A 23,751-nucleotide genomic window follows, 5' to 3' on the forward strand; every position below is an offset into this window, starting at 1 on the left:
GTAAGGGCATCTGTTTTTTATATATTAATAATCTAAAACTTTAATTATATTTTTTTTAAATTAATATGTTCGTTTTCAAAAAAAAATAATACTGAATTAAAACTCAAGTTATCTCTTCTTAGAGAAAGAGATTGTTTAATATACGTTTAAATTCATATTATCTTTAGACTTGGAACAGTTAAGTCGTAAAAGATATAAATAGAATTGAATCTAATTCAAAAATTAGCTAACTTACTTTATTTCAAATTGCGACATAAAAAATAGTGTACAAATTTACAGCAATAGATTGATTAAACATGAAATAAATAAATAAATTTTGAGATGGAATAATAATACTGAATAATGCAGATTTTAATTACATTAAACTGTAATATGAATTTGTAGCACGCGAACTGTCAAACGAGTCAAATTCTAACAACAAATTATATTTTAATAGTATGATTATGTTTACATGAAGTTATTGTAAAATCTTAGTCTACTTCGAAGGATTAAATTTATATTTTACTAATTAATAATGAGTCAATTAAAATTTAAATCTTATTACTAATAAAAAACTAAACGGATTTGTTACTTCATTCGCTTTTGTTTTGGGACCTAATATTTTTTATATAATAAATACAATTCTCACAATAATTATTATCTCAAGCCAGTATTGTGGTTACCCTAATAATAATTAAACTCGCTTTTGTCTAACAATTCGGCTGAGACAATGTACCTTCGGTTCAAAGTCGCCGCGCCTCGTCCGTGTGAGAATCGCCGCCATTTTACGAGTCTTCATCGGCCGCCATCTTGACTTTAAACTTGATAAGGCGCGGGTGAATAGTTCTTTGTTTTTTTTTATTCCAGTTATTTACCAGAGTCAAAGAGTTTTTATATATCGTAATAAAAAAGTAACACTAATATTTTTACATAAATTTATTTTAAATACACGATTTCCTCGAAGTAAAACATACTAAATAAAAAAATAAGTTAATGAAATTCTATTATACAAATTTATGACGAAACATTAGAAAAACAAATTGTGTATTATTAATATTATACATTAAATAATTATACTTTTAAAAATTGAGCAAAAATTTTACAGAATTACCAAAAAATACTAAAAGTAAAAAAACAAAAAATTATTACCGCCCGAACAGGGACTTGAACCCTGGACCCTTGGATTAAAAGTCCAATGCTCTACCGACTGAGCTATCCGGGCTTCGGATATATATACCAAAATAATAAATAAATTACTAAATTTAATAAAATTCATTATTATACAATGTTTTTTTTTTGGTTTTAGTAATAAATATATAGAAATTAGTTGATTTATTATCTTTTTGACTGCTTTCATTCCGACTTATATTGCACGCTATTCATTAATGTAGAATAAAAACACAGTTATATACCAGCTATTCCTTGGCTAATAATTCAAAATATGGAAGATTTAAAGTTGTAAATTAAATAAATTAATAGACGATTCAATTAGACGTGACCCTTGTCGGTTTTAAATGACAATTTCACTTTACCTTTTTATCAAAAACAAACCTTTTGTTCAAAACCTGAGTTTGCTTTTGGTTCTTGCGGGTTATTGCAGCATATTAAGAAATCCTTGTAGATATTTATATATATATATATATATATATATAAATATATACATATATATCGTCTATATAATTATGTCTACCATAACTACACATGCAGATTTTTAATTGTATCAAAATAATAGGTCTATTTTATACCTACCCGCGCGAGCCTTTAGCCCCGACAGCTATCGATTGCAAGAGCAATGTGGAAATCTCTCTATCACTTCAGATGAGCAATTCTTCGTGCTTTGCCGGTGATAGTGGTTGTATTGCGAATCTCATTTCTGATTGGATCTTGAAGGGATACTTCGATCATAGATCTCTCCATTGCTCTCTGTGATCTTCAGCCTTTGTGGCCTGTCCTTAGTGACCACGACTAGGATCCGTATGTCTATATGTCGTGTCAATCAATCATTGAAATAAAAATGTACCTAGCCATCTAAGAGTAAAAAGATGAAGAAAGGAAGGCGATGAAAGCAAGAAGGAATGAAAGAACAAAAATTGCAAGATATTGTGAAGGATAAAAGGAAAGAATAAAAGAAATTGAGAAGTATGAAAGTGAGTGTCGTAAAACTCTGAAAAAATTATGTGTAAATAAAGTCCCTGTCCCAAACTAGATAGGGGGTACGAGAGGCTCCAAATAGCGGGGGCCATAAAAAAAAGAAACAAAAAACATTGGTAAACGTACATCGTTAGCCAAAGGAAAGTACTTAATTTAAATTTGATATAAACTTAAATCTCTTTAAGTAACATTGTTTATGCTTGCAATTCAGCAAATATAGATGACGTATTTCCATAGATTCATAAAGGTATTACACAGGATGTTTGATTATTGATGTAAATACTAAAGAGTGTAAGTATATACCTAGTTTTTTTACACTGCATAACATTTCTTTGACAGAAGTAACCAAATCGATAAAAACTTGCATCTAATCGAATTTAATGACATACAGGTTGATTAAATATAGGAATAAAAGTTTTAAAAATTAACTATATAGCTCCTTTATTGATAAAGTTTTAAGATTTTTACACCTATATCTATTTTAAAATCAGATTCGGGTTCATAATCTAGCGATTACAGTCGATATTTTGAAAAAGCCTTTTGTCTTGTGTTTTAAGTAAAAAAAAGGCTTTGATGTGAGTGTAATTATGTACCTATGATGCGCGTTGACTTTCTCACGTCATTACATCGTTAGGTTTTTTTTTAATAGACAAGTGTCACCGATTTTGATTGCCACAACAACCTTCTCACCCCAATTTGACTTATTTATACTTTTTTATTGTGTGAGAAAGAGATGTAATACAGATTTAAATATATATCTTTGTACATATATAACGAGTACATTTTTAAAAATAATTCTATTATCTGAATATTGTAAGCCGTCATATGAATAGACTTTAACATGAAGAAACTACTTTAGAACTATATTAGATAAAGTGAACCAAAAATCTGAGCCTATGTTAACAGATCGGTACAAAATTATTGCTTTCTGTGCACATACAGGTTGATTACTTATATAATAGCGAATATAATGTTCATTGATTTATGTCAAATAATTGACAGAAAGAGACAGCTGTTTAATTTCACTCTGTATTTTGTTTAGCAAAAGATTTTTTTTTGAATTTATATCACAATGATATAATTTTTACTAATCAAGAACATTTGTATACAGGATGATTGATGTAAAAGCTTTGAAGGTGAATATATCGCTATAGTACCCGTTATTTTAAAATTCAATTGTTTCAGAAATAATAAATTAATACATATTAAAGTTAATTATTGTTTACTATCTGTTTACGTAGACTTTACAGGCAAACGTTTTTTTTTTTTAAATTGGAATGTAACAATTCCAATTTAAAAAAAAATATTTTGGAGTTGTCAGCTTATACATGGTAATTGTAAATAAGTGTAAACGATTTTTACTGACATATGTCATAAACATTTATCCTTTTTAAACTTTTAAATCTAGAATTAAGCACTCTGTATGATATTAAGAGATTTCTGTTTGATTGTAGTTTTTATAACTATAATTGATTCTAAATGATAAGTAAGGTTTAGAAATAAATAAATAAAATAAATACTTAGCACATACGTTCAAAAGCGTTAGGAGTGAAGTCCAAAAAAGGTAATTTTGAAACCCAAATAATTAGACCCAAACAACCCAAACATTTAGTACTGATTTACAAACGTAAATATTAACATTATGACCACCGCTTTTAGGGACCTCTTGTACCCTTAACTTATATGTGGCTTAGGGACTTTTATTTATTTTAAATATTATTTTCATATAATATTTTTATATCACGCTCTTCAGTCGTTCCTCATATGATCTTTCATTCTTTCACTATCTTTCTGTCTACAGTTCTTTTACCTTTCATCCATTTTCCTTTCATTCGACCTTTCTTTCTTTTCCTCATACCTTAACTCTTTCAAATCTTGTTTTATTTCTATACCTCAAAAAAAAATTTCTTTGTTATACGATAACCAAAAAAAAAATTAAAAAAAATGTTTTCTTAGTAATTAATTTCCCATAATTAGTCATTTATGGAGGTAAGCAATATGATGTCAAGAACTGATGAGATAGTCATCGCCGGATACGTGGACGAGGCGTGTGAACTCATGACGTACACGGTCTAGATACGTTGAGATAGATCCGAAGATAAATTAAAAAATTTAGTAAATTACCATTATAATGTTAGTCGATAGACGCGAATTGCAGGGTATATACATCCACCGAAGATCATCACGATGTCCGGTCTTCAGCTGCCCGCATGACCTGACTCCTATGACCCTGACCTTCAATATATCGTCGGTCCAAATATAGATCTATCCACGTGTATACCGGATCGTGGTCACCACTCATGAACCGATCTTTTAATGCTGATTTTAATTTAAATATATTCTAAATAAAATTGTAAAGAAATATTTTGAATTCCTCTTTTAAATACGCATTTAACTACGGATCCACACATTCTATATCCTTACGAAGACTGACTCTATTTAAGTTTTTCACATCATAAATATACCTCTTGAAGGCAGAATTCACAGCACATTAGCCTGTAAGGTTTCACAAATCTCAATACAGATTAGTTGCAATAAAAGTAGGCTTTTACGAACCGTCACTTAAAACCTAACGAACCTGTGCATAACTACGGGATAATATATAAAAAAAATTGTTGTATTTATTTAAAATTTGCCGCAACATTAATATATTAAAGCAAATAGATACAGTATGATACGAATAAGTCACAGTGAAAATAAAAAAAATTTAATATTAAAGAGAATATCTCGCGATATATCTCATCGCGTGATCCCATGTGCGTCACGCGCTATTGTGTTGCCAAAGCGTTCCCATAGCCTTGTGGGGCGCGCGTCGTCGCTGCGTGTGTTGAGTTGGGCATTGACGTTAATCGCGGGTCATTTCGTTCGAAGGATGATTGAACTTTTCGCCTAACATAACACATATATTCATTAATAAATTTCTTCACAAAAACTCTGTCTATATAATCGAAATAGTAATCTTCTTCTTACTTCCCTTTTCCCTGTATTTGGGGTCTGGTCTCCTTATCAATTTGCGCCAGGCCACTCTATCCTGGGTTGTCTCTGCATCAAGTTGAAGTGTTTCCAGTTCCCTTCCGATATTAGACCACCACGTAGCTTTTGGACGCCCTCTCCCTCTTGGGAATTCTGGGAGGCTTAAGGCAGTTTTTACCACGTGGTCATCTGGTTTTCGTTGAATGCGGCCATACCATCGCAATCTATTTTCCTGTAATTTGCTGGGGATCGGAGCTACCTTAAACGAACCTCTGATATTTCGTTCCGTATTCTGTCCATTCTAGTGACGCCACCCGACCATCTAAGCATCTTCATCTCATTTTTTTTAGCCCCCGATATTGGGGGCCTCTCGTACCCCTATCTTAGGTGGGACAGGGTCTTTATTGGCAATTTAATTTTTTTCACATAATTTTTTATTTTCATTCTCTACTTTCATTGTTCACATAATCTTTCATTCTATTCTTTTATGCCACAATTCTGCTTTTTTTCACTTTTGTTCTGAGTCCTTTCATTCCTCCCTCATTACTTGTTACATTTTATCTTTTTTCTTTCATTTACATTTTTATGACACTTTATATCACATTTGAGTTACATTATATCACCTTTTTTCTAATTGTCTATTTAAATTTTTATTTTTTTGTATAACTTTTTTAATTATTTTCTTGCAGCATGAGAGGAAATCTTCATCTTTATCTTCATCTCATTGACATGAAGTGTTTGCTTGAAAAAGGTGAAATAGTAATATATATAAAAATCAATTACGTATATAACGTTAGCAACAAAAGGAATAACTTTCCTTTTTATTTTTTACTTGTAATACTATTCACACCAGAGGCGACTCTAGCTCGTGTAGCAATGTAACCTTGGCGCCCCCTAGGCTTGCCCCCCTTCCTGCGGCTATAACTATTAACTTTGCCGTCGTAACAAGAAAGTTTTTTTATATTCCAACAAGCTATTTTATAAGAAGGTATAGCTTAGTTTGGTATTAGTTACGACCTTTCTTCTTATGACGGCAGAATGACAGTCATTGTTTTTATGCCTGTAGCACATCTCTGTTGCTGCAGCGCCTGTGTGCATTGCACACCCTGAATTATAGGTTAAACCACCCTTGTATGGTATATCCCACAAATATCTTTGAATGCCTATATCATGCAATGGTTTTTTCATATTCCAACAAGCTATTTTATAAGTAGGCTGTAAGTAATAACTAAGTAAAGTAGTATTAAGTGAATTGTAAGTTATAACTGGTGCTACCGCGCTGGCTGGCCGCTTCTGTCATATTATTGTTTTTTTATTTTATTTTTTTTTGACCCCCGCTAATGGGGGCTTCTCGTACCCCTATCTTGTGGTGGGACAGGGTCTTTTTTGGGCATTTTTTTTTCACTAAGTTTTTTTTTTTAATTTCCGTTCTCTGCTTCCATTCTTCACATGATCTTTCATTCCATTCTTTTATACCACATTTCTTCTTTCTTACCCTTTTGCTCTGTTCGTCTATCATTCCTCCCTTTTTCTTTTTACATTTTTTGATTTATATTTTTATTTTACATTTTTTCATCATATCATTGTCATATCATTGTTGTACCATGATGATCCAAGAAGATGCTCTTAGCTGTGTCATAGAGCGCAGCGCCCCCACATCCCCACTATAGGTTAAGCCACTCCTGATTCACACTATGTGCATGAATAGGATTGCCACTGTTCACAAGAAAGTTTCCCGAGGATGGGCAGCAGTGTCCTCTGAGTATCACACTCCTCACCACACTGCGAACAATATCATCATCAAGGCACTCCCCCCAAAAATCGCTAACTATTTCTGCGCTCCAAGAATCTAGCAAATTCACTTTTACTATGTCGTCGTACCACCTAGTATATATTAAAACTTTTTAATATAATAATACATTTAATGGAAGGAGGCGTTACCTTGCGGAAGTCCATCCTAAGTAAGAAAAGGACCAATATTTAGCCACACTACCTTCACACCTACACTCTGTGTTTGGCACTAATCGGTGTAACATAACTCCTGAAGATGCCCCGTGGAGGGGCGAAACACGTGTTGAGTGATTTGACAGTGGCGGTTGTGTAATTCGCATTGTTTGCCGCATATGCATTTATCAGCGTGCTGGCGGGCTGTGCACTTTGTTGCACGACTACCACTGCATGTGCGGAAGTGGCTAAATATTGGTCCTTTTCTTAAATAATAATATATATTCGTTTAAGTAAAATCTCTACAAATGTATTTCTGAAAATTAAATAAGTACGTTTAAACAAACCCGTTAATTTGTATATAAACACGGGTTACAGAATAAACGCAGATAAATCAAAGCGGGCTTCCGTTTTGCAAATAAAATGCGAGAGTATTTATTTAAAATAAACTCCGCGATGTACCGCGCGTTCCATTGTCTCGTCTGCGTTCAAGATTCACTAAAACAATGGAGGAGGTATCTTTATTTTCAACCTGTATAAATAAAAACTAATCTAGAAATTTGTTACTAGCACAAAATCTCAGACCATGATCAATTACTATGTCATACTTTTTATAATCATTTCGACTATATGTCGTCCACTTCTGGGCTTGGATATCTCCTATATACTTCCAATAGCGCCTGAAAACAACCTACATCCGGCGACTTACCTTAATAATATCGTCTCTACAATCATCCTGTATAAAATCATCACTCTGAAATATATTAAATTGATTTATTTTTAATTTTAAAATGTAATTTATTGTACTAGGTACACGATAGATTTAAAACTACTATTTAAAAAAGTATATTATTGCATCCGAGAACACTGTACTGATGTTAATGCGTGGAATTAAATGTTGATGCTCACTCAGAAAGCTAATTATTGTCGCGTATTTATAAAACATATAAATAATATATTAGTAAAGAGTAACTGTTGAGTTTCTCGCCGGCATCAGCAGAACTGCCTTCCGTGGTGGTAGCTTTCTTTAGGGACAACAATGCGATTTGAAAATGCTTGAAGATCTATTCGAATAAATTATATTTTGATTTTAAATGCGACGAACCAATCACTTCTGACAGCAAGTCTGTAGGGACATATAGTAAACAAATATTAATTTTAAAATGTATTAATAATAATTTTGAAAATTAACTATTATTTCTGAAATTTTTAGATAGGATGTATCATATGTTAATTGACATCAGATAAGCTGAAAATTAACCTTTTTAAAGCTATAAAGAATCTCGCTGTATATATGGATCACTAGTAGTCTTGTAGTATACTAGAAAGAAAAAATATTTTTGTTAGTAATCGTTATGTGAAAGCTTGTTGACTTTATATTTCGAAGCTTTTTAACTTCATGTAACAAAGCTTGTCGCACCTTCACTGGTTCCCACAGGACGGGCTTTGTTCTCATATTCTAATGTACTGCATTTCATACAATGCCTTCCTTGCACGGTGTCACCCACAGCACAGCAGATATAGCCGCTGGCATTCGATCTATTGGTTATAAGTTCGATTTAGTGAAAATGTTGGTACTTTAAATATAGTTTGAATAATCATGCTCCGGTCGGGTCTGGTGCCCACACTGCTTAAAGCGTCGCCATATAGCTGAGTGTTTGGTGGAGTGAGAGCCTTTATGATGATGAGGAATGTCCACCTGAATGAATTGAATGAAACGAACTGTTGAGTGAATGTAAAACTAAAAATGAGACTTATTACATAACCTAGTTAGCATCTACCGAAAATGAACAGATCTAGTTTGAAATATAATATTCATATATATATATATATATATATATATTTATATATGAAAGATATAATAATGTGTTTCATAAAAATACGATAACAGCTTTGACACCATAAATAATGTTATTCAATGATTGTAACTTCCAACACAACGATATTTCAGCTAGAGACAACATGTAACAAAACAGAATTCGCCCGAACAGGGACTTGAACCCTGGACCCTTGGATTAAAAGTCCAATGCTCTACCGACTGAGCTATCCGGGCTGTGTTGAAGCATACTAAACTGCAACATATAACATTTCATATACTTGCATTAAGATAGACCAAAAATCATTTAAGTTTTGAAGCAAATATTTGAAGGAACTTGATTTTAAACATAGCTTATACTGTTATGTTATATGTTTATTTTGCAATCGTTTCAGCTCTTAGACACCCACTGAAAGACAAAAGCCTTCCCCAAAGATATCTACGGGGTGATGTACAATAATCGCCACACTTGGCAAGCAAGTTGGCGATGGCTGTGTGGTATTTTTTTTTAATGACCCCCGCTATTGGGGGCCTCTCGTACCCCTATTTATGGTGGGACAGGGACTTTATTTGCAATTTAATTTTTCACATGATTTTTTATTTTCTCTCTCTTCTTTCATATTTTACTTTCTCTTTCGGTCTATTGTCTATCTTTCTGTGTGGTATTCTGGTACGCAGAGCGTTGCTTCCCATCCTCTGTAAACATGTTTGTAAGCAGTAGTAATCCTATATGATTAATGTACAGTGTGTGAATTATATAAGATTGTATCCACGGAGTCGAACACGCGATCTACAATCAAAAGTCTCCGTCCTCCACCCCTGAGTTGCAACTGCTATTTATTTTCAATACTTTTTATAATAAGTGTACAAGTATACGTTGTAATGTTTACTTTTGTTGCAGATAACCAAAAATGTTCAAGCTAAGATTGAAGATGCGCAAGAAAATACGGTGACGTGATATCATCGCAGTGATTACGATGTGACAGTAAAGTGTTACAAATAAGACTATACGTAAACTTTCCGATAACATTTATTAATAAAACAAAAAATACTCCAAACATAATTCTCTTTATTAACGTGCCAAGTTTATTACGTAAACAGAGATTTTAATTTTTTTTTAATTTTCCACACTTTACTGGGCGACAGTTTTTTTTTTTTTTAAAAAGAGTAAAGTCAAAAGCAAAAATTGAGCCGTTCAAGAGTGATGCTGTAGGGGCATACGCGATGGATATCCACGCTCCCTCCCTCGTCGTCCACGGTTACGAACCGCACGCGCCGCTCCTGGAGGTTGAAGGTCTGGACCCGCACAGTCCACAGCAGAAGGTCCTGATCCACGCTCCTACATTGCAGGGTCAGGAGATGATCGGCAACGAACATCGGAATGGAGGTGTGTGACTTTATATATATTTTCAACAAAACATAAATCCAGAATTTCGATAACTTAGTTTTACTAAGGAGGCATATATCTCACCCAAATGTATCTATGGGGGGAAACACCATAATCCTGATGCTTGGAAGGCCTGTTCGCGATCACAATGTGGTATAAAAGTAAGCAGAAATTGCTGCCGTTCATCCAAATTGTATCTAGGGAATTGAACCCGCGACCTAATATATTAAGTCTCAGTCCCCCACCGCTGGGCTACCACTGCTCGAATCTAATCTGTAGCAGATTTAAAATTCAAAATACGTAACGTAAGTTATAAAATAGAACCGCCATTTTGACAAAATTATAATACAGATAATATTAATTTGTAAAAAATTATATCGTTCAAGTGGCCTCACCCCGAGTTGTTGTATATTTGCGTTCGTTTTACAGCATTTTAAGTCGTTGCTCGCAAAACATATGGTACCATATTGGCGATAACATATATTCTGCAATGTTAGCTGTCAAGGCGATGTCTCTAGTGGACCAATTCTGTACAAGGCGCAAGTCCAAATGCTTAATTTTTCGACCGCTTCAAGCACGACGATGAAATTCACGTTGTATCTATTGCTTATTGATAACTAATTCCCTGTATATATATAATATAAATATCAAAGTACAGTATCATTTGGCGCTATTTGTTAAAAATAAGGCGTGTTCGTATTATCACATTACTTTTGCGCCACCTGTTACTACAAATTAAAGTTTTAGGATCTATTCATAGTTATTTATTTATTGATTTATTAGTTTTATTATACCGGTTGATTGAACCATATATTCACTGTTTCAATAATATTAAGAAAATTATGATAATGAAAATTAATATTGATTGTCATAATTTTCATTTAAATTAAAAATTCGTTTTATTTACATATGTATTTTATGGCCTCGTTCTTGAGGTTTGTCGTACTATCCTGCTATGTATAAGATGGGATCTTGTTTTCAAATTATTATTATTGAATTTATTAAGAACTTACCTAATGTTAAAAAGCGTAAGTTAAATGTCATGAGCATTGAACGGAAATTATTATAAAACAGTTATGTCTGTGTGAGAAAGGAAAGTACAGAAGAAGTATGACTCTTTCTCATATTATATATATGTGTCGAGGACAGATGTGACTGACCTAACATAGAGTATGACTTCACAGATGAGCAGTACCACGCCCACAGCAGCGGACAGAGCGGCGATGGTAAGTCATATTTTATGATAATATATATATTTATTTATTTATATTTCTTAAACATTTTATAATGGCGGACTTATTGTCAAATATACAATTGCATTCTCTACCAATTAACATAGGTACAGTATCAATAGGCCGGTGTGTAAATGTCGTGACATATATATGTTTATATATTTATAATACATATATTTAGATTTAAATTACTTAGTCAACATATTAACATACATAAAATGCTTTAAAATACAAATTTGAACATTATGAACGTAATAAGGAATAAGCGATCGTGTGTAGGATGTGTTATTAGATATATCACATATACAAACATATATCTCATGAATAAAGGAGGGCTTTTAATTTTTTTTGACGTAACCTAAAAAAAATATGTTTTAGAAGGACAACATAATATTAAAATGCGAATATTTTAAGAGATCCTTATCCTCGCAGTTTTGTACAGATGCTTCTCTTTCATAGACCTTTAAAATGTTATTTTATATTACCTATTTATAACATAAGTGCGAAGTAGTGTTCCAAGGTATACAAGTTAGTTTAAAAGTAAAATTATAACCATTGCCTATATAGCCTTCAAACTAATATGTTGCAAAGGGATGTAGGTTCTAGGACGTCTAGGACTTGTATTGTAGATATATTTATATAACTCAGGCATATTGACGGTAAGCTAGTTACTTTATTATAACAAACAGACAAGTCAAGTCACAGACGCGGAGAAAACAACAATCATTCTGGAACTTTCCATCACGTACAACAAGTAAAAACAAAAATTGCATAACAGCGTTATATAAAATCAGTAACGGCCTCTGCTCGCAGTTTGTCTGTACGTTTACAACGTCTAATTTAACTATTATCGATTTTTACACACATAAAAAATAAACTTTTCAGGGCTGCCAACATTAGTGACAGCCCTGATGTTGTAAATCTTTAGATTTAGATATCACATGCTCTAGGCAATATATACACATGACTTTATATTCCTTATTCTAGAGCAGAGTTCCCCAAACTTCTTTGTGTCGTAGACCCCTTGCCTTGTTTTTCGGTGTTGGGTAGACCCCCTACTTACCTGATATTGATTTCCTGTAAATTTATTTGTTTGTTCCGCATTCAAATTTATAGAGTGACGAATTGAACAAGTCAGTGCAAGGTAGCGAAGCTCTGAGACTGCGACTCTCAGGTTTTTACAAGTTCAAAATGTATTGCGACCACAAAGCGAATACCAACATCCTACAACTTACATAATTTTATAATCATATATAATAATTTTTTTACTTCATAGGTGCTTTTATAAATAATGTAATTGTTTTGATATTATAAGACAGTATGATGTAAGTAAATAGGTACTATCAGTGTATGTGTGGAGATCCACTATCGTGGACCCCCGTTTTCATTTCATGGACTCCTAAATTTTTTTTGCTGACGTAGATCCCTAGGGGTCGATATAGACCACTTTGGGAATCACTGTTCTAGAGATAAGATAGAGATATATGATAAAACTAGTTTCTATATAGATGACAATAGTGCAAATAATCCACAAGGTTATTGGTAATATCTTAAAAGATTTTACACTTATTTCTAATGTACCTATATAAAATTATCATTGCGCAATATGTTATATATTCTTTTCATGTTTATTTCTACTTGAATATGATAGGCAATAAGCCAACTACAGGCAGTACAAGGTCTGCAGGGATAGATAGTAAATAATAATTAATTATAATGTGTAGTATTACATTAATTGACATTAAATAAGCTATGTGTTTACTATTTCAAAGCATTTATACTTAAAACGAATCATCCTGTATAAGATCGAAAGTTAACTCAGTGTGGGAGTTTGTTTAAAAAGTTAAATGGAATAATTTCACCACTCGACACTATCCCAGCTCTATAGTACGCCGTGGCCGACAAATCACTTGCACGCTTCCATTTTGAATGAATCGGAAAAGTTGCCGCCTTATCTGTGACCACACTTATAGCTTTTGGTTAAGGTGTGGCCCTACTTCTAGCGGGCAACGTACAAAGTTTTTTCACTCAAACAAAAATTAAGTTAAATGATTTGAAACCTGGTTAGGTCAAGGATTTACAGATTTAATTCTTCTAGAAGAATCACAATAACTCTATATAAATGCAAGTAATACTTCAAATACAATTGATCTTTCATTTTGGTAAATTCTTTTTTAGAAGATTACGAGTGACTACAGATCCTTGGGCTGACTCCGACCCTGATGCTTAGCTATGGAAACTACCATAAGCATATGGCTAAATAAGCTGATGAAAAACCTGTCTTGCGGTATTTTCAACCAAAGTCATGCGGTATTTTAAACCGGAACAGTTGCTTTTTCTATATCAAACACAGTTCCGGTTGTGTGTGCAATATAACTGCCACCTTTAGAATGGCACTGCTAAATAATCAGCTTAAAGCTCTTGATTTGGTAGAACTAAGTGCTGTTAGAGTTATAAGTGATAATGAGTTAGTTTTTTAAGAAACTTCTTAGACTTGAACACCGCCGGCGAATAGCAAATCTGTCAAGTTATTGCAGGATTAATTTGGAGAATGTTCATCAAACTTGACCTAATCCCACCATCACCACCCACCACGTCTCTATAAGATCAGTAGAAAATCGGCCTGCTACCTTCTTACACGGTGGAGTTTCCTTGGTGGCGTACCATGGGTTTCGATTCTACGTTTCTGATCCGCACAGCCTGAGTAAGAAACTATCTATCAGATTCCCTATTTTCTGAGTAATACAGCCCTGGTCTCTTCAAAGTCAGAGTGAACATATACTTACTGAGTCTTTGTGCTTCGTTTTCTACCACATCGTCGCTTTCCATCAGGAGTTGGTGGTCAAAGGCGGACTAGAAAGCGATAAAATTTTTTTGGAACTAGGTAAAAATCCATTACATGTAAAGTGAAGACTTGTATATAAAGCTTAAAAGGAATTATGTTACGACAGACACTCTTCATTCACCATCATTATTTCAGCACTTGGATGATCACTTGACACAGTCCCAGTATGTTTATGTTCAAAAGGACATCAAGAAAGCGGCATGCAGCCAAAATATTATGAGAAACTTAACAAGGTTCAACTTGTCAATCCATGGTTTTCACTCCAGAACCTAAAAATAATGTAGCTGATGATCTAGCCACATCCTTTAAGGTTCAGATAAACAGGAATATATCGCTCATGTCATCACATAGCTTTGTCTTCAATGAACCTAGGTGGTGGTATATTTTAGATTATCCTAAATTCAAGCAAAGTCCTATATATATCCTTAGGTTTTAAATAATATGAATTTACATATTTTTCATTCGTTTTTAATTTCCTGTTTTTTTTTTGACAGTTACTGTTTGCTCAAATTTAGTTTCCGCACGACAACAAAACACGGGGGGGGGGGGCCTCAAAAAGTCTCGGCCTAGGGTTTTCTTTTATTTATTTATATGTGACATTATGAAGTTAGATTACATTACTCCCCGCTGCAACTGCGACCGCGCCTCTTACAAAACAAAACCGAACAAGTCGCAGGCCGTTGCCAGACTAATTTCACAGCGATTTAGGCAAGTGCACTCGCACAAAAAATGCTCCATTCACTCGCCCGGCTACTCGACCGGCGCGGGCGCAACTGGCATTTACAATGAACGGAGATGTCGCATACAAACGTACGTTGAACACATTGCAGTGTATGTGTACTTTTTACCAAATTAGATCACTCACCTGAGCCCATATGTAATTAAAACACCTAAAGACCAGCCAGACAAATGTGTTACATGACACACAAACATACAGTGTGTGTTTGTGTCTATGTAACACATTTGTGTGTTTGTAACACATGTGTGCGTATGCGTGTATATAACACAACGTGTGTAACACAAAAAATAGAGTGTATAAAAATGTTACTCTTACCATAATGCTCAGAAAGATAAAATAAAATGAATTTATTTATTTACACTTTATTGTACACCATAGATAATAACTAAAATGAAAAAGAAACATATAGAGAATCAAGAGCCGGTCTTATCGCTCTAGACGATCTCTACCAGATAACCTTTGAATGAAGATGAGAGACAAGAAGGAGAGAGAAGTTTAGGATGTACATACATACATATACATATATTACTATACACATATACAAAATTGTAAAACAGTTTCTGGACAAATGTCGAAGAATGAGAGGCGATGAATGAAAGTAATGAAAGAGAATGTGGTAGATAAAAGAGGAACTAGTGAAAGATGTTGAGACGGATATAGAAAGTGCGAGAAAACTAAAATTATATTTATAAATTATTAAGAAAATATTGTCCCTGTTCACCCATGGTAGGTACTAGAGGTCCCAAAAATAGAGCCATTAAAACAAAAGAAAAACTAACATATACACGGACACCATGACCTTAGGAAAAATTAAAAAATATCTTCATATGTGTGTATATTTATTATTACAATATGTATTTTCGGTTTTTGTATTCTTAAGTTAAATTACTGTGATTATTGTATGTAATAATAATATTTGACATATTAAATTCAAATATTTTTTTAATTAAATATATATTTTGACTACTATATATTACAATTTCATACTATGATAGTATAACTATATTTTTTTTCCTTACCTTTGTGATGTAATGTACATTTATATATTTTGGATTGGTATCTTATAGATACATACATGGCTTTAATATCTCCTTATGAATCTTGGATGGCATACATCACTGTGTAGACACCTTTCTAATATCTCTGCTTGTTACACTTGAGTCAAGAGTAGATCTCTTATACTAAACATTACTAAACTCTATCTACTTTAGTCACCTAGATATATACAGTCTAACATATAAATGTAATTTTTTTATTAGGATCTATTTCACAGACATCAGCGTCCGTGCCTATGTTTTTACATTTACTTTTAATATTTACGAAAACATTTTTGCTCACGTTTTAGCATATTACAGTGTTTATCTCTTAAATTGATTTCTGACTTAAATCGCAAAACATTTTAAATTAAGTTGAATTCAATTAATTAAAGTCTTATTTATTTTTTTTATAAATCCCTACGACGCCTTAACAATGTCCGGTATTTAAAATTCCGGTTGGTGCTAGGACTTCCTCATGTTTGATTCTAAACATTATTTCAATAACTAAATCCTCTATTATCCTAGAATTGCCGAGGTAAATCTTCTTTTTATGTGCTAAATAGACAAAACTATTCAACAATCATTAGTACATGATATTTATTCTTTATTACCCTGTAGTCACCTTGGTAGATCTATTGCAAACATTATTGACCATTATTGAAATGTTACAGAAATACTCCAAACACTGATCTACTATACAAATAAATAAAATTGTAGTGTCTGTATGTAATATTAAAATAACCGCTTTTTGCACATCTATGATTATTTATACGATACGTATTAAAATTACATTTTTATAAAATTTTGTCTATCTGTTTGTTCCGGCTAATATCTGAAATGGCTGGACCGATTTCGACGTGTCTTATACAGGCAGGTAGCTGATATAAGGAGTAACTAAGGCTAATTTTATTTTAGAAAAATTCTTAAATGTAAAACTAAAATTAAGAGAACTATTTTTTTGTTGAAATCAATGCGAATGAAGTCTTGAGCAAAAGCTAGTTGTAAAATAAAAAAAATGTGAAAAAATAAATATGTTTATAAAATTGAGATATTTACATAAAATTTGTATTAAGATTTTAAATATTTATTTACGAAATATTTAAAAAAAAATTCCACTTCGGACATTTAAAGAAAAGTCTTAATCCGCAATACGGACTGTAACATAAAAGTGAAATGGTAAGCTGTTAACGTTTTTTTGCTTACTCTCTGACTACTCTTTTTAGGTGCCCACCGGCTCGGTGGCGGGGCGTCTCGTGTAGAGTGCTACGGGTTCAATTCCTGGACAAACATATGCAGAGATATTCTTTTGCATTCACTCGTTGCACAATTTCTCGGCATTTTTTTTCTTTTTGGGAGAACACACAAATTCCTGAGTGTGTTGATCTCTTGTCTTTCTTTCGGATAATGTGACCAAAGTACTTTTAAAAGGTGTGTGAACAATTTTTAAGACGCATTATTGTCTTCAGCACCTAGAAAATGAATACATGATGACGCAGACTACATACTTACATACATACAAGTGAAATATATATATATGTATATATATATATATATATTAAGAAGTAATAACGTAATTCAGGTTTATTAAAAGTGTTCTTTCATTGAATTACTATGTGAACTCCGCTGTCGACCGTCGATCCGGTTTTTGACGCGCGTCGAAAGCGAAACCCGAGCAAAAAACCGGACATGACGTCACGACGTCTTCGTGCCTTCACGAATCCGGACGCTTTGGTTGCAGCTTACACACGATGTATACCGAGGCTCGAAATTTAAAATCATTGATATCAATGACTCGTCATTTTTATGAGTATATTAATATTAAATTAGATTTTATGCTATTATATCGCGGTGTGTATTTATTTTGCACTTGAAGAACCTTCTAGAAACATGTCAATGGCTTTTGTTTTATTGTATAGCTGCTACCGATCTCTTATAGCTTGTCACAGCTCAGAATCATACCAAAACTGTCCAGTTAATGCTTGTTAGCCAACTATTTTTTGTTTTAGTTCTTTCTTTTTAATACTTTCATATTACTCACAACATTAAATTTAAATAAATAAACATAGGTTGTATGATGCCAAACACAGAGATTAATGATTATGTTACACCGATTAATGACGCTAGAGGCATTAATCGGCGTAACATAACTCCTGAAGATGCCCAGTGGAGGGGTGAAACACGTGTTGAGTGATTTGACGGTGGCAGTTGTGTGATTCGCATTGTTTTCCGCATACGCATTCATCAGCGGGCTGGCGGCTGCACTTTGTTGCACGACTACCACTGCATGTGCGGAAGTGGCTAAATATTGGTCCTTTTCTTACTTAGGATGGACTTCCTCAAGGTAACGCCTGATTCCATTAAATAGCCATATTGTCCATAAAGACACTGGAAGAGTTAATAATCTTTTTTAACATACTGCATCAATCAATAATGAGTATAGAAATAATAGAATTAAAATGTTATTAAATATTCATAATAAATTACTATAATTAAAATATATTAATAATAAGAAATTAGTCCGGTTTGTAGTGAGTTCTTTTCAGATCTTTTTCTTTTCTTTTCAGTCTATAGAGACCAATTGCAAGAGCGTTATACCATATACCACACTTGGTAGATTTTTTGGCGATTGCAATGTGGTATTATGATACGCAGAGGACAACACCTCTTTTTATCTGGTAACCTGTCTGTGAGCAGTGGAAATCATATATAAATAAGGCACACAGTGTGAATTATATAATTGTATCCCCAGGGATTAAACCTGCGACCTTCAAATTCGTCTCAGTCATAACCGCTGATCAATTTGAATCAAGTTACTATGAAATTGGAATTTTCTAGAATTTATCTATTGAACAAAAGGTCACTATATAATACTAATACGTTTAAAGTGGATAGTATTATGAATAACTTGAGTCTTACTTTGTGCCTTTAAGTTTTACACCCCCCACCGGTAGATGTAACGAATACCTTGACCACAGCCACATCCTTGGGAGCTTGCGCCCGTGCGAAGGCCCACACGTGTCATTACCACAATACTAGAGAGGATTATTGACCTGTACCATCTTTTCTTATCACCTTTGTTTCGCTGATACGTATTTATTTATTTATTCATTTACACTTTTTTGTACACCATAGAGGGAAAAAAATCAATTCACATGGTATTTAATGAAATCAGGCGTTACCTTGCGGAAGTCCATCCTAAGTTAGAAAAGGACCAATATTTAGTCACTTCCGCACAAGCAATGGTAGTCGTGCAACAAAGTGCACCGCCCGCCAGCCCGCTGATAAATGCATGCGGCAAACAATGCGAATCACACAACTGCCACCGCCAAATTACTCAACACGTGTTTCACCCCTCCACGGGGCATCTTCAGAAGTTATGTTACACCGATTAGTGCAAACACAGAGTGCAATTCACATGGTACAAGAGACAGTCTTATTGCTCGAGGCGATCTCTACCATACAACCTTTGGATGGTGATGAAAGACATGAAGGGCGGTTAAGGGTGTACATACATACAAATACATACTTTACTATACACACATACATCTATACAAAGAAACTTATGTAAATGTATACACGGTGTTACATAAATACGAATAAGAAATATAAAAATAAGAAATACTACACAATATCCTTTTTTAAACTGACTCTACCAACGCTGCTTCAGAAACCTGTTCCAGAAATAAGATTATTTTTGACAGCCCTATATCCTTAAATAGGTTATAGAGGAAATTCACAGTTATAACTGTCGTACTCTATCGCAGTAGAGTCTAGTTTTTCTCACACAAAACTCTAATATAAATAACTTAAGTTATTCTATAAGGCTGTTAATGTTTCAAAAGGATTCCTAAGGTTATATATGTACATATGACTATAGTCATCAATATACTATAGAGTTAAAAGTAGTGACTTAGTTTGACTGCTTCCAAATTTAAAAAAATATTACTTAACCACACTAGTGTATCATCAGGTTATTAGTAACGCATCGCCCTAGTGAATACTCATCTTAATAAAGAATGACGTCACATTTGTATTACTATTATTATCTATAAATTTAAATAATAATTTAAGAAGTGTTCGCAGAAAATATAAGACAACATTTAAATGACATTTTAAGTAAAATTAAGATGACGAATAACCTTTATTGTTTTAAAAAAGTATTTAAGTTAATAATACACGGGAGTGATAGAGATAGGAATATGTTTCTCAGTTATAGTCCATCAGAACCGCCTAAGTTTAAATTTGACAGCTCAACCGCCAATGAGGCCGAATTGGACGCGCAATTTGAATTAAGAACGGATTTAAAACATTGTAACGGCTTATGCATTATAAACCTTAACACTTAAAAGTAACATCTATATTTGATCGATTATTAATTTTCTGACTAATTAGTCAATTATAACTTTTGAACTTCAATCAATGATCATTTTAGTTTATATTGAGCTCTAAATGTAACTGATAAGATATAAAATTGAATATCAATAGTGACGATGACAAGATTTCGTATTTGAAACCACTCAAAAACGAACAAGGAAAATATTACGTCGTTTCTAAATTTAAATAAATTTTAACCGAAAAATTTTTTATGCATAAAATTCTTAAATTTTTCTGAATTTATTTTACACTCTTTTTAATTAAAAGCATCATTTTTAATGAAATTGTTAAATTTAAATTTCATATTTGAATATGTGGACTATACAAAAGGTTACTTTGACTTATATTCAGTAAAGAAATCCAATTGTTTTGAGAGAGAATGTATTTTAAAGTAATCACTACAGCTATCATAATAAGATACATTTTGCAATAATATACTTATCGCATATGTCGTTATGGTGCTGTTTTTACAACTTTTTAAATACACTAGATGCTTTTATTTTATTTACGAAACAAAGATCGTTGGCTGATTGCTAAATCAAAATGGCGGATTGGTTTTAATTGGCTTCTAAGATTTCTTGTTCTATTTTTAAATTCTGGTTTAGTTGTTTTAATAGTTATTATGTTTGTGTCTAGAATTTGTTTAAAGCATTTTTATAGGTTAATACATCAAATGTATGTTTTACTGTATCATTTATTTATATGTTTTAAATAATAAATAGCTTATTGTAAGCGTGTCAAGTTTTAATATTACTATTAAAAAATATAGTTTGATAGTATAATGGTGAGAATTTAGGATTAATTGTTTTTTTTTTGCAAAATAATAATTAAAATTAATTGTAAATTTTCTTTATGATTTTTATGGACCTTGTTTTTCTGGAACTCTAGTTCCGTCTACCACGTGTGAGGAAGGAAATGATTTATTCGGGTTTTTTTTTAATTTTATTTACATACTTCTTCCTTCACAATATCTTTTATGCCTCTTTTATTTCTTTTTCGTGTTCTATCTTTCTTTATTTGCAAATCTTCTTCCATACATCTTCTTTCTTCCATCTAAATTAAGCAACCACTGCACCTGCGACATCTAACGGTCTCTGGGTTACACACAACAGAACCAAACATTACTCCCTACACCACAACACCCGTTTTTAGAGAGCGGCCGCCTGTTCCCTAACCGCGAACAGCGTGGACGAACCCAGTTTGGATCCGGATCCATTCTAAGCTCGCCTGTGGTCCAGGCTGCCGTCTCAAGCCGCATACACAACATCAACACTACATAGCTCTACTCTGGTAGAGCGGTTTGGTACATGCGAACGTCTTCCTGCAACTGGTATGCGCCCTACCAGCTTTTTTTAAAGTTTTTATGTTCACGGACCCTTCCGCTCCGTGAACTAAGAGCTGATGAAGCTGTAAAAGCCTTCAGGCTGACAGTACTACAGAGAAGAATTAGAATAAGTGAGTCTACATTCCCTGATCACAAATTTACATTACACATAACAGATTTTTAACGTATATTAAATACCACTAGTAGTAGTACGTATATTAAATACAGTTCGTAGTTAAATACCATTCTTCTTTTTATTTAACTTTTTTTCTATTCATCTATACAATCAATGTATGTCAGGTGAGACAGTAAATTAATAAAATAGATAAATCATGAATTTCAGTGAAAAGCACCTGAAGAATGCAACCGTTCCTTTCTCCCCCTCCCCCCGCCCATTATCTTCACGATCGAAGGTCTTCCACTGCCCGTATCCAGATACTTCACGTGACCTAAACTATTTCCTATTCTCCTAGTGGGGGTATACCAACTTATGATCGCCTCTCTAGAACAATGTGTATTTACGTACATATGTGACTGTATATCAAAGCATAGCTGGTAACAAATGACTTTCTGTTACGAGTAACAAATTAATTAGTGGCTATTAACAAAGCACTGCCCTAATAGCGCGTGACATGCGGTGAGTTGGATTCCATAACCTGCGGCTGAATAGTGTAGAGATACAATACGACCACGATAACTGTAGACTTTAGACAATTTATATTTTAATTTATTTTTGTTTTACAATTAGATGATCGCCCTTTTTATATTCGTGAGGAAATCCTGCATGGGATACCCCTCCGCTTCGGGGGCAACGAAAGGGTTATGCCGGAGTCCTCCGGCTAAAAGCCCACGGTCTTCTTGAACTCCTTTTGTTGAAACTACGGGAATGCTTTCGCATACTACCGCAGTTTCAACGGGGATGACCCAGTGCCTCAATTCCTTACTTGCAGCGGATCACCTCGATTCCGTCGCCAAGGCCATGCTAAGGGGGTTGAAGAAAGGTGCGGTATAATACCATCCGACGTCCAGGTCTCCGATGTGGATGGGGAGCTCAGACGTTCTTTCTCTCTCTCTCTCTCTCTCTCGGCAGCCTCCTTCTGCGACATCGCAACTTCGCAGAAGGTTAAACCGGCTATTCATGACTGCTCGTTCTGTACTATTGCCTTAACAAAGCCTGGTAACGAGAGGTCATTTCCCACGGTGTCGGCGATTTCTCGGCGCAGCTCTTCCCTCGCTGTACATTCCTTAAGCGTGTGCTGAGCTGAGTCCTCTTCGCTACCACAATGGTGGCATATGGTTAATGGTTTCCTGCCTATGTGACACAGGTACTTGCTAAAGCATTCATGCCTTGAAAGCACATGCACCGTCAGGAATGTTAGAGTACTGTACCGCCTGTTTGTCCAGTCCTCTAGGATTTCTGTTCGTGGGCTGCTTCATCGTTCCTTCCACCATTTTAGTAATAACTGTCAAGTTAAGGACATCTGCCAGATGATCACCCTACTTAAACACAAAGTATCCTTTCGCTTAGTACAAACTTTGCTTCCAAATCGGTCAAAAAATCGCTGTCCCAATAACTTACCAAATAGGCACGGGGGATTCTCGGAGTACCTTCACAGGTTGAGATTAAGTGAGTCCCTCGCGCTTCTGCGAACCGGCTTGGACCAGACCGTGGTGCACCTGGTGGCCAAATATCCCGCATTAGGATGCTATTCCGAGCCCCTGCTGGAAAAAGGTAAGTGAGAGCATCGCCTCACTAATTAGTGACGAAGACAGGCTAGGGGTCCTAGTGTCTCGGGTTAAATCCAGTCTGGCCAAGCTGATCTGAATTGGCATCATGTCCAATGCAAACAAGACTGACGAATACAGGCCTGCGTTTTTCAAATGTTGCAGAGCGATAATTGAGTAATAAAGGTGAAAACAGTACAGGTCAGGTGAGAATTAAAAAATAGC

The 23,751-nt window shown here is 33.9% G+C and overlaps 1 protein-coding gene and 2 non-coding genes across 3 annotated transcripts in view; 1 reads left to right on the forward strand and 2 right to left on the reverse strand.

Moving 5' to 3' along the window:
• Positions 1–1,128: 1,128 nt before the first annotated feature.
• On the reverse strand, positions 1,129–1,201 carry TRNAK-UUU (transfer RNA lysine (anticodon UUU)). Its single transcript has one exon. It is a non-coding gene; the product is annotated as a tRNA-Lys (tRNA).
• A 7,826-nt stretch (positions 1,202–9,027) lies between these two features.
• TRNAK-UUU (transfer RNA lysine (anticodon UUU)) lies at positions 9,028–9,100 on the reverse strand. Its single transcript has one exon. It is a non-coding gene; the product is annotated as a tRNA-Lys (tRNA).
• Positions 9,101–10,087: 987 nt separating this feature from the next.
• The window catches only part of sv (shaven), a 94,973-nt gene continuing 81,309 nt past the window's right edge, over positions 10,088–23,751 (forward strand). Inside the window, exons 1-2 of the mRNA XM_068768506.1 lie at positions 10,088–10,250; positions 11,420–11,476. Of these exons, the coding sequence (XP_068624607.1) occupies positions 10,088–10,250; positions 11,420–11,476 (220 nt within the window). The remainder of the gene's footprint in view (positions 10,251–11,419; positions 11,477–23,751) is intronic.

The sequence above is a fragment of the Battus philenor genome, unplaced genomic scaffold, assembly GCF_028537555.1.
Source record: "Battus philenor isolate CCGP_79_NKW_IND1 unplaced genomic scaffold, ilBatPhil1.0.hap1 SCAF_26, whole genome shotgun sequence".
Lineage (NCBI taxonomy): Eukaryota > Metazoa > Arthropoda > Insecta > Lepidoptera > Papilionidae > Battus > Battus philenor.